Here is a 17,190-nt window from a genome sequence, read left to right on the forward strand (position 1 = left end):
CTGCCCTGATTGTACTGCTGCCCGCCAGCCCCGCCTGCCACCCTGACTGTGGTCAGCCCCTTGTTTTCAGGACTCATTCGCGGCTCATCACTGTCTTCCCCAGAATCACACCCCATCAAGTCTCAGGAAAGCAATGGCCCTGAGATGCTGAACTCTCTTCTCCTGAAAGCTTTTTTCCTAATGGATACAGTGATGTCTTTACCTTAAAACAGCTGGCTTTGCACTTGCTATTCAGATTTTTGGTATTGAAAATATATTGTTTATGGATCCTTACATAGGTGGGAACGTTATAGACAAAAGCAGTGAGTCAGGCAACACAGAATTTAGGCAAGTGGTTCTGTCTGGGTGAGTATGATCCAGAAGGGGCTCAGATAGGAAAGCTGAAGCCCAAGGAAAGTTCTGCTTCTTAATCTAGGAGGCTCATAGTTGCTCTAATATCTTTAATTACAAAAATAATACATTTCACAACAAAAAAATGAGCTTTAGAGGCGCACAGAGAAGCACCGTGTAATGGTCCAAGGAGCTCGTCTCTGAGTCAAAGATGAGAATATAATAGAGGGAATTCATGACTGTCGGGCAGATCTTTTGGTTGGTTTTGGTTTACGTCCTAGAGCCTAGCTCAGCTCTGAGTAGGTGAGTTTGCTGGAGCTAGTTGAGTAGCTTAGCTAGTGAGTAGTTGAGCTATAGAATATCAACCCAGTGGGTATCGCGTTTTAGAGAAGGGAATGGGGATTGTGGCTGTTTAAAGGAAACCTGCGGGACCCCAGCCCCTGCAAGCATCAGCCTCAGGAATCAGGCTCTGAGTTTCAGTCCAAGAAATAGAAAAAACCTCTGCTAGAGGCTGCTGCGTGATTCAACTTCTCCTAAGATGGGCAGAGCCTGTGGAGGTGACAGGTCTTCACAGGAGTGATGTAGTTTAAAATCTGAGCCATGAATAGAGAACTCTAAGTACAACCTGCATGCAGAGTGTGTGGGGAAAAAAAAGACCATGTTGCCTGGCAGAGGCTCTGCCTGGGGATCATTTCATGGCTGATGATTATACTTCTCAGAATCCACAAAAAGCCCTGATTAATACGTTGTCAGGAGAGTTTTTCTTTGACTGCGTGTTTTTCTTTTCCCCAGTTCATCACCTACCTTCTACTTTGGAGGATTTGTTTTAACTGTTTCAGGTCACAACTGGAATATCTGACTTGCGTACAATCATTCATGCAAGAATTTACATTAAACCAGATAGAAAGTTAGATAATTAATAAATAGGTAAATAGGTAAATAGGTAGCAGATAGATAGTTAGCTCTCCATGAGTCTATAAATAATCCATTTATTTAAAGAGTCTAATGTCAGGATGGAACTAGTAGATTGGGACTGCATCACTGATAATTACTTTGGTTTTTGATTCTTTAAAAGAACCTCTAATAAAAGGAAGCAACGGGGCTTCCCTGGTGGCGCAGTGGTTGAGAGTCTGCCTGCCGATGCAGGGGACACGGGTTCGTGCCCCGGTCTGGGAAGATCCCACATGCCACAGAGCGGCTGGGCCCATGAGCCATGGCCGCTGAGCCTGCGCATCCGGAGCCTGTGCTCCACAATGGGAGAGGCCACAGCAGTGAGAGGCCCGCTTACCGCAAAAAAAAAAAAAAAAAAAAAAAAAAAAAAAGGAAGCAACGGACAAAGGAAGAACTATTTTAGGACTTTTTTTTGCTTATGCTATTTTATACTTAAACAGAATTGACAGTTTTTGAAATACATGGTTGGAAAGATTTTTCTGTACAAATTAGCAAAGCCCAACTTTTCCATAGGAGGCCGTATCCCTCTGCAAATGATAAGGTCTGTAACAGCCACCGTTTGGGGGCACTTTCACGTACAGGCACAGGGACCCAGAGGGTACTTTACCTTCATTTTGTTTGTTTGTGGGAATAGGAATGCTGGGTCCACCCTCTTGTTGGCCCTCCTGCCTCCGGTCCCACAGCCAGGTCGCCCAGCGAGGGGACTGTCTGTGTTCCATCTCTTCCCACTACCCTGCCTGCCTCACCACGCTCAGCCGATCCTCACCGGCTGGGACGCCAGGACTCAGGGACAGAGAGGCTGGAAGGAATTTCAGACAACTGGCATTTTAAGAGAAGTCACCACTCTAATCAGTGCCTGGTAGTCATGGGCTCATTTCCTTTTTGTGTATAAGACATCTCAGAAAATATGATGAGAATCTCCCAAGAATCTCAATTATTCCAGTGGTTCCCAGGACCCTTTTTCTGCCCGCTGTACGCAGGAGGTCTGGCTGTGTCCCACCAGCAGCCGTGCCTGTCTCCCCTTAGATGGCCTCAGCATAGGGAGGAGATGACACCTGGTCAAGAGTCACTGCCTTGTTTAAAGTGAATAACTTTTAAAACTTTATAGAGTATTCCAAAAGAAAAAGAAAGAAAGCAAAGACAAAGAGTACAAAACAGGCAAAGAGTGAAAAGAAAGTCTCTCCCCCGCCCCCAGTTCCTGGTCCTGAGTTGCCCTCTCCCAGAACAATCCAGTTCCCAGGGTCTTTGGGGTCCTTCCAGAGATGTTCTGAACAGATAAGCACTGACTGGGAAAGCAGATCTGGCCCACTGTCCACTCTCTGTTCACTTGATAATGTGTCTTAGAGGTGATTCCCCCTCTACCCAGGAGCATGTGCCTTATTCTCTTTCACTGCTGCAAAGCAGGGAAGTGCTGTAATTTACTTAACAGTCTCCTGCTGATGAGCATAAGGTGGTTTCCAGACCTTTGATATTACAATGTGGCAACAAGCAACATGTTGTACACCTTTTAGACCCACTGCTTTATTAGAGGTGAGCACAGACGGCTGATAAATTACATCCTGCATCTGCACTTGCCATAGGACGTAACGCGGCATCATTGTTTCTGGAATAATAATGATAATGAACATTTATTAAATGTTTACTATGTGTCAGGTACTGTGCTAAGCACCTTAGCTGGATCATTATTTTGTTATAGTATTACCTTGATTTTAACATTTAGTATTTATATTAATAATATGCTTACATTGTTTATCATATAAAATATGATTGTATACATTCCATAAATATATTCCTTATTATTTAAATAGGTAAATTTATTACAAAAATAAATATATTAAAATTAAATATATAATGTTTAACATTATTACCTTGTTATAGTATTATCTCAATTTTATAGATGAGGCCAGATAGCATATAAGTGGTGGAGGGGGGATTTGAACCCAAGGTATCTTCCCCCAGAGTCAATGTGCTCAACCACCCATTCAATTATCTACTGTCTGGAAGGTCTTTTGAGGTCCGAAGGGTACCAGGGAGCATGGTCTCTTCAGAGACACGTGCATGAGAGCAGTGCATGTAGAGGGGCTCCCGAGTGAACCCTGGGGACATCTGGCCAGAACTGGTGACCGCATGTCGTTGCTGGGTGAGCACATGCACGTCAGCATCAATGGCGCCTGTCCCCTTGAGGCAGCCCTGCAGCCCATCTGCCTGTCTCTGGGAGAGCGTGGCGTGCAGAAGTCAGTACGTTAGACGTGGGCTCATCAGATGTTTTGAGCACAATTCTCATTTTATTTTTAGTAGAACCAAAAGTATTTTCTGGAAGCAGCGAGAAGCAAGAAGGGGCACATGTGACTGCGTCTGCTCCCCCAGTGGAACAGAAGCTGGTTAAAGACCCCCTTCCTGCTGGGTCTAGCTCTCCAAGCAACAGCTGTCAGTCTAGTGACCTCTCTGAACCCGCAGAGAGTCAACAGCAAAGCCTCCCGAAACTCAGCCTCCCTTTACCTGGGTCCCTTTGCCCCTTCCAAGATTTGTGCACATCTCTGCAGGAAGACCACAGTGTTCAGATAGAAAGAGAGTTGCTGGAAGGTAAGGAGTGAGGGAGGTAGGGTTGAGATGATGCTTCCTTGATCTTCATAGGGAACACGGTGCAGGGTCTTCCTGGGCCCTGGTTCACTTGAGCTTCCCTTATGAATCTGCCTTTTCTCCAACTGTACAAGCAGAGAAGGAAGCAGGACCAGCAGGTTTAAATAGTGGGCAAGTTCTACCTCCCAAGCAGCGAGGAGACGGCACTGCATGGGTCAGGAAGTCCCAGCCCTACTGTGCACAAGGCCAGCATTGCCTGAAGCTGAGAAGAAGGCCACTCCCGGGTGCCCAGCAGGTTCTCGGGCCTCGTTAGGGAACATTTGAGATCTGGGGTGGGGGGGCTGCCCTGAAGGCAGCAGGTGCGCCAGGCTGACGGTGGTCCTCAGTAACTGGCCAGGATAATGGCCGGGGAGTGGAGACCCCACATGTGCCAGGCGCTTAACAGACAGAGTGCACTGACCTCACAGTGCCTTTAAGACAGGTCCCCATCTCAGCCTCTCACAGAATTCAACCAGGCCATCGTTTCTCTAAAGCCCAAGTGGCTGACCTCCACTAAGATTGCAGTGACCATTGATATATAAAAAAAATAGGAATAAAATAGAAAAAAGATCTGTGGTGCCCAGTTATAACAGAGGAAAATCTAGATTTCCTGTCACTCTAAAGATTTTCCCAAAGAGCTATGGATGAGGACAGAAAGGAAAAGATGATAGAGCTTTGGATTATAAAAGTTAACATATTTATGGTAATTGATAAAAACATTTTTTCTTGAAACCCAAGTGAATCTCTAGCTCATTATTCATCAATACATTAAAGGAGTATGTATTGAATATCCACTGTATGCCATCAAAGAAGCATTTATTAAATAGCTATTGTGTGCCAGGCACTGTGCACGGTGCTTCCTGCCCTCCAGGTGCTCTCAGTCCAGTGCCAGAGACATCGGGGTTGTAACTGTGCCTGTGGTGAGCCATCGGGAAGCTGAGGACGGCCCCAGATGCTGCAAGGAGGGGCTGGACAGAGACATCTTCCTCAAGGAAATGATTTTGAGAAAGAACTTGAAAGCTGATTAGAGGTTTAAAAATCAGACCCTAAGGTGAAGAGCATTGCAGGCCGAGGGAAAAGCACACACAAAGAACGGATGGAAAGAGCATGGCTGATTTGGGGTCCAGGGGACCGGAGTGCAGGGGTGGAGGGGAGGCTAGTCTGAATCCAAGGTCCCATGGGTCGAGTTGGAAGGTCCGTATAAATCCACTAAGAGAGTCTGGACTGAAGCCTGGGCCAAGCCCTTGAGGGGGAACAGACCTAATTAGATTTGCTCTGAAGGTGATTGCCTCCTGGACAATGTGGAGGCCGGATGGGAGAGGGCCAGGCAGGGAGGCCGAGACTGGCTAGAGATGAGTACAGACCATGCCACTGGGGAGGTCTGGCCACAGTAGTAGAGACTTTGAAGATAATGGACAAAGCTTTGTCGTGAGCACTGGAGATGAGTGTGTCAGGACTGACCTTGCATCACTGGATCTGCGGTGGGGAAGGATGGGAGGGAACCGTGGCTTCCCTGAGGTGAGCTAGAATAAAGGTTCACAAGAGATGGAAACAGTACCACGGAAAGTGTAGTTAGCTCTAGCTGGAGGGGGTTGGGGGACAGATATCTGGGTTAGTGGTTAGACCTGAAGCAGGGATGGGGGAGCAACAGGGAAATCTCCAGAAAAAAACTGGAGCAAATGCTTAGAAGAACAAGGAGAAGGATTTGCACACCTCTAAGCAGCATGTGGTTGGTAGAGCATCGGAATTGGTAGCTGGAGGGCAACACCCACCATGAACGAGCCGTGAGACGTCTGCTCTCCTTGTAGGGCTTGTAGGTAGTAGGGAACATTGATGGATTTGGGGTGGAGACAGGACAGGTGGTCCAGACCACAGAGGATCTGGGTGTGAATGGCGGAGGTTATAATGGGGGGTCAGTTAAGAGATTCATGAGACCATGGAGATGTGTCCTGTGGCCACCTCTCCACACCCAACAGAACTAGCTGCTTCTGGGCACCTGGGCTGGCAGTGTGGAGAGAGGCATGGTGAGTATGACGCGGTCCAGCCCTCAAGGGAGTCACAGGCCTGTGGGGTTAAAGCATCCTGTGACGGGCCCACTGATGCTGCTGAGTGTGTGAAGTGTGCTCCATGGCAGGTACACAGAGGAGGCAGGTGGGGGCGTTTTCCTGAAAAACTCAGGCTCAGCCTAGAGGTAGGAGGTCACTGGGTGGGCACCAAAGGGGCTTCGTGGAGATGGGGAGGCGTGTGTACGAGGAGTGAGGGGACCACCAGTGAGTCTCAGAACCGGAGAGGGTTGGTAATGCTGTGGTTAGGGCTGGTGTGGTGAGGGGAGTCAGGGAGCCCAGATGGGAAGAGCAGGCTGGGACAAACACTGTGTTCCAGGTGGAGGAGTTGGTCAGTAAGTGGTAAGTGAATGCGTATGAATCGCCCACTTTCACCACCCCAAAGGCAACCCTGCCCGAAATGCTGTGGCATCAACTCATCCTCTGACCTCTTCCACCAAGGAATGTCAAAGTGGCCTCAGGGGGCTTCCCTGGTGGCGCAGTGGTTGAGAGTCTGCCTGCCGATGCAGGGGACACGGGTTCGTGCCCTGGTCCGGGAAGATCCCACATGCCGTGGAGCGGCTGGGCCCGTGAGCCATGGCCGCTGAGCCTGTGCGTCCGGAGCCTGTGCTCCGCAGCGGGAGAGGCCACAGCAGTGAGAAGCCCGTGTACCGCAAAAAAAAAAAAAAAAAAAAAAAAGGCCTCAGGATGGGGCCCAATCCTGCGCTGAGACAGAGAGAGTTCCAATTATGAATGTAAAGCCAGGGCTAGTCTCTGGTAGATTAAGGGGAGGGATAGGTACTTGAACGCCGTTCCTCTGTCTTACATCATTAGTGTAGCAAACATAAGATAAATTAATACACGGTCCCCAAACAACCCAACTGAAATAATTGTACAGGACACACGTAATAGGAAGCGCAGAATAGAAAAAAACTTTCTTTGCTTCAGGAGCAAAGGCATTTTGAACGTCAGAAGCCACAGGAATACCTCCACGGCATCACTAGCCAGTCTCAAGGTCTGGCTGCCTACAAACATGCCTTCCCGTGGCCAGGGCAGCTGGGGGTCTGTGATGAGGCGAGATCTCGTGGGCTTAACGAGGCCCATTAATAACCCACTGGTGTTTCTATTTTCAAAATTGTCTTCTGTGTCTCACGGCCTTGAGGAACCAGGAGAAAATCACTGGGTGCTCTCTAAATGGAATTCTAATCTTCTCTCCCAGGAGATTACACGTGCTGTGACTTGGTTGTTAAAATAAAGGAATGCAAGAAGAGTGAGCAGCCCACCACGCCCGAGCCCGAGCCAGCGCCCACTGAGCCAGAAACCCCCCAGGGACCAGAGACCCACGACCTGCCGGAAGACAGTTCCAAGAGCCAGCAAATGCCCACAAGCTCCTTGACCTTGCAGGTAAGGCCTTCCATGCATCCCGGCGTGATTCCTATCAAGGGGAGACTTTTCCCGGGGAGCCTGTGGGCACATGACCTCACTTCTACTTCTGAGGCTGGAGACCTGACTCAGCTTCCTGGTGGCTGTGTGACTCTGGGCAGGTCCCCTAACCTCTCTGGGCCTCTGTTCCACCATGTGAGTAAGGAGATGATGATGTCTGCTCCACTGGGCTGGGATGGGGATCGCATAACATCAGCAGTGACCGTGACTGGAGCAATGACAGCATTTGTTGAGAACTTTCTGGTACCCAGACATGGAGGGGTCACTTCATGGGTGTCAGGGCCTTGCATTCTCATGGCACCCCCGTGAGGCAGGAGTCCCTACAACCCTATCTTCAGATAAGAACATAAGCCTTTGAAAGATTAAGGAAGTCCCAAAGTCATGGCCTTGAGTTCAAGGATATGGAAGCTCTCATTTTGTGTCTTTCCCCAATTGTAGAAGTAATATGTACACATTTTTTAAAGTTCAAAAAATACATAGGGGGCTTCCTTGGTGGCGCAGTGGTTGAGAGTCCGCCTGCCGATGCAGGGGACACGGGTTCGTGCCCCGGTCCGGGAAGATCCCACGTAACGCGGAGCGGCTGGGCTCGTGAGCCATGGCCGCTGAGCCTGCGCGTCCGGAGCCTGTGCTCCGCAACGGGAGAGGCCACAGTAATGAGAGGCCCGCATACCGCAAAAAAAAAAAAAAAAAAATACATAGGTATAAGATTAGAAGGACAAACAATCTGGAGAAAGCCAACTACGCCTTCTGGGAGACACATCATGCATTGTCAACAGCCCTGCTGATGTACAGCAGGCTCCACCTGCCGGCCCTGCACCCCTGTCCCCCAGGTGGTCCCACCGTGAGAGACTCATGTGCTCCCAAAGCAGCTTGAGCCTCCATCCTCAGGGCGGGCAGCCGGGGCAGCAGCCATGCCTGGGCCCATAGGCCGTCCCCAGGGACCATCTCTCCAGGCCCCAGTGACTCGTGCCTGGGACCTGGGGCTGGCACGTTGGAGGCCAACTGGCCAAGAGACTCCTTTCCTGGCACAGCAGCTAGGGGCGCGAACATGACATGGATAGAGCCCACGTCGCCCTCTCCCTGGAAACCCTGAGCTCCTGAGGGCTGGGAGAGGAATGAGGCAGAGGACATTTACACTATGGCAGCACCTCCAGAGGGCCTGTGCTGAGCACCTGCTGTTTGCAGAGCTGGGACAGTGGCTGTAAGGGATGCGATGTGGAGGAGACAGGGCACCTGCCATCCGGGAGCTCACAGCCTAGCATGGCAATATGTGTGCATGAATCACTCGCGCGGGGTGAAGTACCCCCATGCTCAGGCTGAACAGGGCGACCTAGCAGTTTACTGGGAGAACCGAGACTTGAGCCGATGGGTGTAGCTGGGGGTGGTACTCCAGGCAGGGCATCAACTTGAACAGTGGTTTGTAAGGATATCAGATTAAGACAGTGAAAGGCAGGGTGGGAAAAGCATGGGACACCCACAGCTGAGGGTTGCCAGGCGACCTACCACATTACGACGAGCCTCAGTTTTTGCCTCTGTCAAATGGGGATAAATGTATCTGCCTTCCAGAATCAATGTGGGGATTCTCAGACAACAAGTACACATAAAGCATTGAGCTTAGTGTCTAGCACAGAGCAGAGTGTGTCAGTGGTGGTTATTCCTTTTCTGTAAATCTGTGTTAGGGGCTTCGTCCATGCACGGAGTGGTGGATGCAGTGAGAGATGAGGCCGAAGAGGAAATACGGGAATGCTGACCTCCCCTATGGAGCTTGCAGAACCATTCTGCAAAGGCAGAGCTCTCCTGCCAGCTCTTTCTTCCTGGGAGGAGAAGCTGTTTCCATTAGCTATGATTACTGTTTCTCCTGAAAAGACACATGCTTCATGCTGGTAGGAGGATCTGGGTCTGTGCTTCTTAAGGCATCCAGCTCCCTGCAGAAGCAGCTGACTCGGAACGCCTCCATTCCTCTCCCACCTGTGTCGCTTCGGAATATGGAATTTAGGGCATTCAGATTTTGGAAATGGATTAATTGACAGGGAGGAGAAGGAACGGGTGGAGGTGTGCCTTTGCACTCACAGTTTGCTGCTGGTGACTGTCAGTGGGGCTGCAGTGGGGCCCTTGGTGCTGACTGAGACCTATGTTACCAACGTGTCTGTTGCCATCTTTCCATGAGGTGTTGGGAGAAAATTGGGATGTGCTCATGCATCAGCCTCTCGACCCAATCAGACAGATGTGTTGCCTTCTTGCGTCATTTCTCTTAAAAAGAAAATGCTTTCCTGGCTCCTCTTAGGAGGCCCTGGAAGTCCGCAAACCTCAGTTCATTTCTCGCTCGCAAGAACGTCTGAAGAAGCTAGAGCACATGGTACAGCAGAGGAAAGCCCAGCAGAAGGAGAGCCTGGGCCAGAAGCAGAGTCTCCTTCCTGTCCGCGCCAATAAGAAGCAGTTCACCGTTCCCCACCCTCTTAGCGGTAAGCTACAGGTGGTTCGGGAGGGCTGGCGAGACTGCCGGATCCTGGGGCTGCGACCTTCACCCAGGCTGGTGGTCCAAATGGTGTCCCTGCCATATGCAGGACTCATGTTCGCCCAAGTACCCAAACCGCAGGGTCATACAGCCTGCCCTGGAAGCCAGCCCATCCTGAGAGATCATATACGGGCACTGAACTCAGCAGAAATAACTTGGGACACAAATTTACCATTTTAGCTGGGAAAGTAGCAGCCCAGGGTAGCCGGCTCAGATTCTGGACTCCTTAACAGATATTTGCAAGAGGTGCCCTTTGCCCTTGATAGATTGCAAAACAGGTCTCAGGGTGAGAGGTTGACTCCAGTTTGTCTATATCAACATTCATCATCTCGAAACCCCTTTCCTGCTGTGAGCTCGGAGAAGGGATGGCCAGCTTTCCAAACGCCAGGAGGCCGGTGTCGCACTGACCCTGCAAGGGCAGCGCTCACTGACTCACTGGAGAAGTCGTTATCAGGCCCCTTCTCTGGGCCAGGCCCCTTCTCTGGGCCAGGCCCCATGCTGGGAGCTGGGGAGAGTGCAGTGAGCGAGGCTGGCCTCCGTCCTTTCTTCGTGGAGCTTATAAACAGACTATTAAACCAGCGAGAATAACAAGGAGAGACAAGGGCACAGATGGGGACATGGGAGCATATTCTGATGGCCTGCCAACTCAAATCTTAAAATCTGGAGGCCTGGGGAAACCTCCGTTTTATTTCTTTGGATAGAGGAACAAGATCTTTCTTCCTAGGAAAATGTTCTGGCCCCCAGGAGGTGAAATCATGGGTTTAATTCTGAATAAAAGTCCTCTGGGGAAATAACCATATTCAATAAAATGCAGCTTAGCAAATATGACCAAGATCTTACAGGGCGGATGGGGGGGTACCGAGGACAGAGGGGTTGGAATAGGATTCCTGTTAACCACGGGCAGGCTAGGTCCCCCTCAGCCCCCGACAGTTCTGCTGGGGGAGTCGTCCAAGACCCCAGAAATGGCAAACGTGAACGCATCCTTCTCGTGGTGAAGGATTTAGTAGTACACCTGCTGCTCAGTCCCAGTAACACTTTCCAGGGTGCTAAGAAAAGGAAATCAACAAAATACACGTGCAAAGACTTTCCCTGCTTGAAAATGTGTCTCTCATCGGCTTTGGAAGCCGATTGGCAGATATAGACTATTGGGGTGTGTTCTCTGGTGGCTCCTTAGTTTCTGGCTCAACAGAGAGCAATCTGGGTTCGGGTACAGATTTCTCAGGTTGCCACGAGGCACCCAGGGCCTTCAGTGTCCAGGGTTGTTCTGGGGAGGGCTGCCAGGGTGCCCATGGTGTGTGGGCCACTTGGCCTCCATGTTTTTGAAGATCCTGCTTGATGAAAATGGTTAGGTAAACAAATGTGTTGTCAACAAATATAAAACAGTGTCACGTTAGAGCTCAACATACGTATACACATAAAATGGTGTCTAAGAGTCTTCCTTTTCCGTCAGCTCCCGTCACTTTGTGTAGAAAAAAATGGAGACGCATGGACATTTGGGAACTTGTTATGCATGGGGCCATTCCTGCTCGTCCCCTGGGCCAGCTGCCTTCCGGCTGTGCCATACCGTGGGCCTCAGTGTTCTGGAATATCATCATCTCAAATATCAGAGGGAAGCTGCCTTGCTCATCTGTATCCATTTCCTAGGGCTGCTATAAGAAATGACCCTAGACTGGGTGGCTAAAGTAACAGAACTTGATTCTCTCATAGTCTGGAGGCCAGAAGTCCAAAATCCAGGTGTCCACAGGATTGATTCCTTCCTGAAGCTCAGAGGGAGAATCCATCCTATGCCCCTCTCTTCACTCCGGTAGCTTCTGGCAGCTTCTGGCATTCCTTGGCATTGCTTGGCTTATAGATGCATCATTCTAATCCCCGCCTCTGTCTCCCTTGTGTCTGTATGTCTTTGTGTCCAAATTGCCTCCTCTTATAAGGGCACCAGTCATTGGAGTAGGGTCCACCCTCATCCAGTATGACCTCATTTTAACTTGCATACATTTGCAAAGACCCTATTTCCAAATCAAGTCACAGATACAAGGGAGGGGGCTTGAACATATCTTTCTGGGGAGACAGTTCTATCCACTCCATCATCCAGTGGTGATGTTTTGCCCCAAACAGATTTTATCCTTACATGTTCACATTCCTTTGAATGAAAATCTTAAAATCGTGTATAATAATAAAAGGTGATCAGACCCAGTCGATAGTCTTAAATAACCGAGGCACCTTTTTATTACCCAAATTCCGAGACGGTCCTGATGACTAGAATGCTCTGGGCAGGCTTCAGCGCACGATTTTATGGCCGCTCTTCCGATCCCCGCGGTATTTATGGTTGATGAGAGGTTTACTCTCGTGTTTGTTTGTGTTAGGTCGGCTCAATCAGACAACTTCTGAAACGAGAGCCTTGTGCGAGCTCTGGACAAGCGCAGGGAGTGCTTAAGGCTCCATTAATCGAGTCTGCAGTACACATCTTGTCTTCAGCCTGTCTGCTGGCAAGATGATAAAAGCGAGATGCAGATGTTTTTCTTACATGCTAAATTAGTTAATAAATCATATTCGTGAACGAGCTCCGGCTACAGTGTCAAGACATCTGTTAGAGGGGAGGCTCGGATTGCTTTCCGAGCTGAGATAGCTGCCTCTGATCAGGGCCCGCCTGGCACAGACCTGAGAGGTTCGGGTGGGACCTCCGGCAGCTGACAAACACCCACTTGCGGAGGGGCCGCCGGCAAAGCGCGCACCTGATATCCAGGACAATTACAGCAAGGGCCGGAGGGCCAGCTCCGCTTCCTGTTGGCTGATGAATCCTGAGCAGCCTCTAAGGCACAGGGACAGTGACACACGTGTGCGGACACGCATATGCATGCTCACGTGTGTGAGTGTTCAGTTGGCTCCCTGTGTGGAGATGGGGGATTTTCAGGACCAGCTGGGACCAGAGCGAGTCTGGGAAGCAGCGTTATAAAGGTCCTGCCTACACCCCCCAGCCTGTCTTAATAACTCATCTTCTGTAGCTTGAGTTCTCAAAGCCAACAAATGCCTGGCCTCTTTCCTTGTCCAGGAGCCACCTGGGCCACCTGGGCTTGGCTCCAGCAGTGACACAAGGAACATCTTCATCCATCTCTTAGCAAACCCTTCTTGAGAACCCACTGTGTGCCAGCCACAGTCCCTGGTCTCAGGGACCTCCCCACCTCTTGGGGAAAGCACACAGGTAAAGAGGCAATGACCTTGGAATTTGCTAAGTGCCATGAAGGGGGGTTGCCATGGCAACCCACAGGGGGTGGCCTTGCTCCCACCTTGGGATATGGTCCTGATGGAGGAGACCTCGTACTGCATTAGGATGAGGAGAGACTATGAGGGTGAGTCGTGGGGCAGGGTGGGGAGGGCGGGACGTGCTGGGGGAGGATGTGGAAGCCCTGTAGGGAGAGGTCGCTGGGTGCTCAGCTATGGCTGGACCATAAAATGGGGGTGGGGAGCAGAAGGGGAGACGGAAGCGCCGGAGAGGAGTCCAAGGGGCTACCAGGCATTGTATATGCTGCGTCTGGGTTTCTCCTTATTCTGCCGTCAAAGCTGAGGCTATGTAGCTCCAGGCAAGACGTGATGAAGGCAGACTATGGCAAGGCAGTGGAATGCCCAAGGGCAAGAGATGCAGAGGTTCCTAGGTGATGGAATCGGTGGGACGTGGTGAGAAGATGAGCCTCAGGGAGAGGCTGGAGGAAGAGGGCGGGAGGCCGGCCTTTGTTCTCAGCGTCTGACGTACTGACTCTCTAACCTGTGGGCCCCTCTCTCCTTCCCCAGTCAGGGCTCCACCTGCCCATGTCCCCTGAGTTACCTGGGGCATAGGTGGGGCTTCCCCATAGTCCCTGCACAGCTCCTGGGGGTCCCGGGGTGGGGAGGGATTGGTCATGTTGAAAGGCTGACCGTAACCTGGAATTAGAGAGTTCCAGAATCAGTCATTGCTTCTGCCTGGCAGGATGCATTTGAGGAAGGATGAGCTGAAAGCACGTGGGAAGCATCAGGTCCAGCACCCCCAGGTAGTAGGCAGTTTAGCACCTGCAGTTAGTAGGTGGTACAGCACCCGTAGGTAGGGGCTCAGTCAGTATCTCCTGGTGACCAGTCTGTGGCGTTATCCTGGCCTCACTGTGATTCCCCCAGCCGGGGCCGCACCATCTTCAGCTTTTGAGCCTCCCTGGATTCCATGCTCACCCTGCAGCCCAGACCCCTCCCAGCCTCACTTGCCCACCTGCCTGCCTGTCCCAGTTGGTCTCATTGGCTGTCCTTCTTTACCTCCGGGAACATTCACCATCAGTGCCCCCAAACCACCTGATAGAAGCCCTGTCTGTCCGTCTTCCTCTCGGCCGTGCAACATGCTGCCTAACCCCCCAGTCCATCTCAAGTCTAGCTTCTGTCTTAATCTCTTACCCGCAAGGCTCTTGCCTGTGACTCCTGTAATGCATGACCTGGGCTGCGTGGTGACTTTCACTTCTCAGTTGAGCACTTTGCTCACTGTGAATCACTGCTGCTCGCTGTACTCAGTGCTGCAGCCAGTAGGAAAGCTGGGCAGTGCTCAAACACAGCACGGGTTGGCTTGCCTCCGTCTTGGTTTATGTCCCCTCTAATGGTTGGCACGGTCCTCCTGGCTCTTCCAGATCGTCTTCTTAACCTGTGAGTGTAGGAAACCCATCAGGAAGATGGCTTCCAGAAAACCCTTCTTCCAGCAAGCCCTCCCTGACTACTCCCATCCAGTCGCCACCTCCCCACCTCTTCCATTGGAGCACTCCTGTCTCTTGTATCTCTCTACATGGTCTACCTTCTTACCTTTTCACTTTGGATTATAGCTGTGTGAGTGTGCCAGAAAAATCTCCCTGGATTCTAAGCGCCGGTGGGCACACACCACACCAGGTCACTCTGGGAAGCTCTGCTGCGTGTAGCAAAGCGGACTAACTTAATCTGAGTTACATTATCCATACTTCCCAAGGTGAGCCAAGCACAGCCGTTTAAATCACAGACCCGTAGAGCAGCAGAGTCCTCCTGAAGGCCCTGCAGAATTCCTTCTCCGGCTGATCTGCTTTCACTGATGATTCTTGGCTGGATCAGGTATTAAAATTAATTTGCATTCTCTGAGCATGTAGCTGGAAAAGTGACCCAGCAGATATGAGATGGCTGGGGAAGTCATTGCAGTAATAAAACTGTGCTGTTCATCATGCAGCTAGCACTGGCCACACCACCCCTGTTATTGCTGATCTGATCTCATGAATGTTTTTCCATCAATCTTCTGAATAAATATTTGGGCCTAGTTCTCCCAATATTACTCACAAAGGAATTTTAAATGCGCTTATCAGATAAAAGTCAGTTGTTACTTCATCAGTCTGCAAAGAAAACAAGAAGCATGATTTAGCTAAAAGACTGTTTCCCTAATTCAAAGATGTTTGCACGTACACTATTATTGGTGTCCTTCTTGGACCAATGATAAGGGTTTTGTATTGTGTCTTCTTCTAAGAAACGAGGGGAAAAAAGATTACTTTATGTCTGCTGATTAGAAGTAGACCTATTTTATTCTAATTAAAATAATTAAACACAGAATTGTAGAATGGTAAGGAAAAATGTCTTTATGGGAACCCTCCCAATTGCCTGGATTTTATTTTCCAAATGATTTCCCTTTTATCCCACAGTGCAGTTCAGTAATAAACCTTGCAGTGACACTAGGGATATAAATCTACTTGGCAACCAGAATGAAAGTTTATTCATCATCTATAAATCACGGGATTTTGTGGTTCTCTAAATCAGCGGTCCCCAACCTTTCTGGCACCAGGGACTGGTTTCGTGGAAGGCAATTTTTCCACAGACTGGGGGGATGGGGGGATGGTTTCGGGATGATTCAAGCGCATTACATTTATTGTGCACTTTATTTCTATTATTATTACATTGTAATATAGATTGAAATAATTATACAATCCACCATAATGCAGAATCAGTGGGAGCCCTGAGCTTGTTTTCCTGCAACTAGGTGGTCCCATCCGGGGGTGACGGGAGAAGGTGACACCCGAAGTGTGTTGCTTATGTCCAGTCTACTCCGTAAGATGCAGCTTAATTGTCACTTGCCGCTCACTGATAGGGTTTGTTTTTTTGTTTGTTTTTTTTTGTTTTTTTTTTTTCTTTTTGCAGTATGCGGGCCTCTCACTGTTGTGGCCTCTCCCGTTGCGGAGCACAGGCTCCGGACGCGCAGGCCCAGCGGCCATGGCTCACGGGCCCAGCCGCTCCGCGGCATATGGGATCCTCCCAGACCGGGGCACGAACCCGTATCCCCTGCATCGGCAGGCGGACTCTTAACCACTGCGCCACCAGGGAGGCCCACTGATAGGGTTTTGATATGAGTCTGCAAGCGGTTGATTTATGATGGTGTCTGTGCGGTCAAACCTCCCAGCTAATGATGATCTGTATTTGCAGCCGCTCCCCAGCGCTAGCACCACTGTCTCTGCTCCACCTCAGATCATCAAGCATTAGATTCTCATGAGGAGCGCGCAGCCTAGATCCCTCGCATGCGCAGTTCACAGTAGGGGGTTGCGCTCCTATGAGAATCTAATGCCGCCGCTGATATGACAGGAGGCGGAGCTCAGGCCGTAATGCGAGTGATGGGGAGCGGCTGTAAATACAGATGAAGCTTCGCTTGCTCGCCCGCCACTCACCTCCTGCTGTGCAGCCCGGTTCCTAACAGGCCACGGACCGGTATCAGTCCGTGGCCTGAGGGTTGGGGGCCCCTGCTCTAAATAATGCTGGGAAACCCTGGAATTGGAGCAGTGACTCTCACATCAACAGCTAGCCTTTCAGACGTGTTCTAGATGTTGCTCTTTTAGGGTGAAGTGCGATTTGAGCCATTGTTACAGTTCCTTTATATGGGTAATTTAAACTTGCTATTCAACATACACACATTCTTAAGAAAATGTGGTGAAGGTACACCACATCTTGTATATCAATATATATAAAGTCCTATTCTGTAGCCACAAATACTAACTTTGAAAACTGAGAATGAATTATAGCTGTTAATATTCTGCAATTGTCACTTTTCTCCCCAGCATCCTTAAGCCTAGACTATCCAAAATGCATTCCCGAGGGAGAGCAATCCCTTCAGATTGTTTTGTATGCTGTATTCTCTGGGAGGCTTACAATGCTCATGTATGTTAAGGGCACTGATAAGTTCTCTAAACTTCTTTGACCTCGGAATGCTTTTACCTGACTCTTGAGATTCCACTTTGGAAATATAGCTCTAGGAATGTTTGCTTATAAAAATATCTACCATGTTTTGCT

General features: G+C 49.9%; 1 protein-coding gene across 3 annotated transcripts in view; it reads left to right on the top strand.

The window, feature by feature from the left end:
• Window positions 1-17,190, top strand: part of C1H10orf90 (chromosome 1 C10orf90 homolog) — a 235,573-nt gene that overhangs the window by 198,870 nt on the left and 19,513 nt on the right. For 2 of the 3 annotated variants that reach the window (XM_060095879.1, XM_060096032.1), the window contains 3 exons: window positions 3,577-3,864; window positions 7,162-7,346; window positions 9,670-9,847. In XM_060095879.1, coding sequence (XP_059951862.1) covers window positions 3,577-3,864; window positions 7,162-7,346; window positions 9,670-9,847 — 651 coding nt within the window. The remainder of the gene's footprint in view (window positions 1-3,576; window positions 3,865-7,161; window positions 7,347-9,669; window positions 9,848-17,190) is intronic. The other variant, XM_060095956.1, reaches the window with a different exon arrangement.

This window comes from Mesoplodon densirostris, chromosome 1 (genome assembly GCF_025265405.1).
Source record: "Mesoplodon densirostris isolate mMesDen1 chromosome 1, mMesDen1 primary haplotype, whole genome shotgun sequence".
NCBI classification, from domain to species: Eukaryota; Metazoa; Chordata; class Mammalia; order Artiodactyla; family Ziphiidae; genus Mesoplodon; species Mesoplodon densirostris.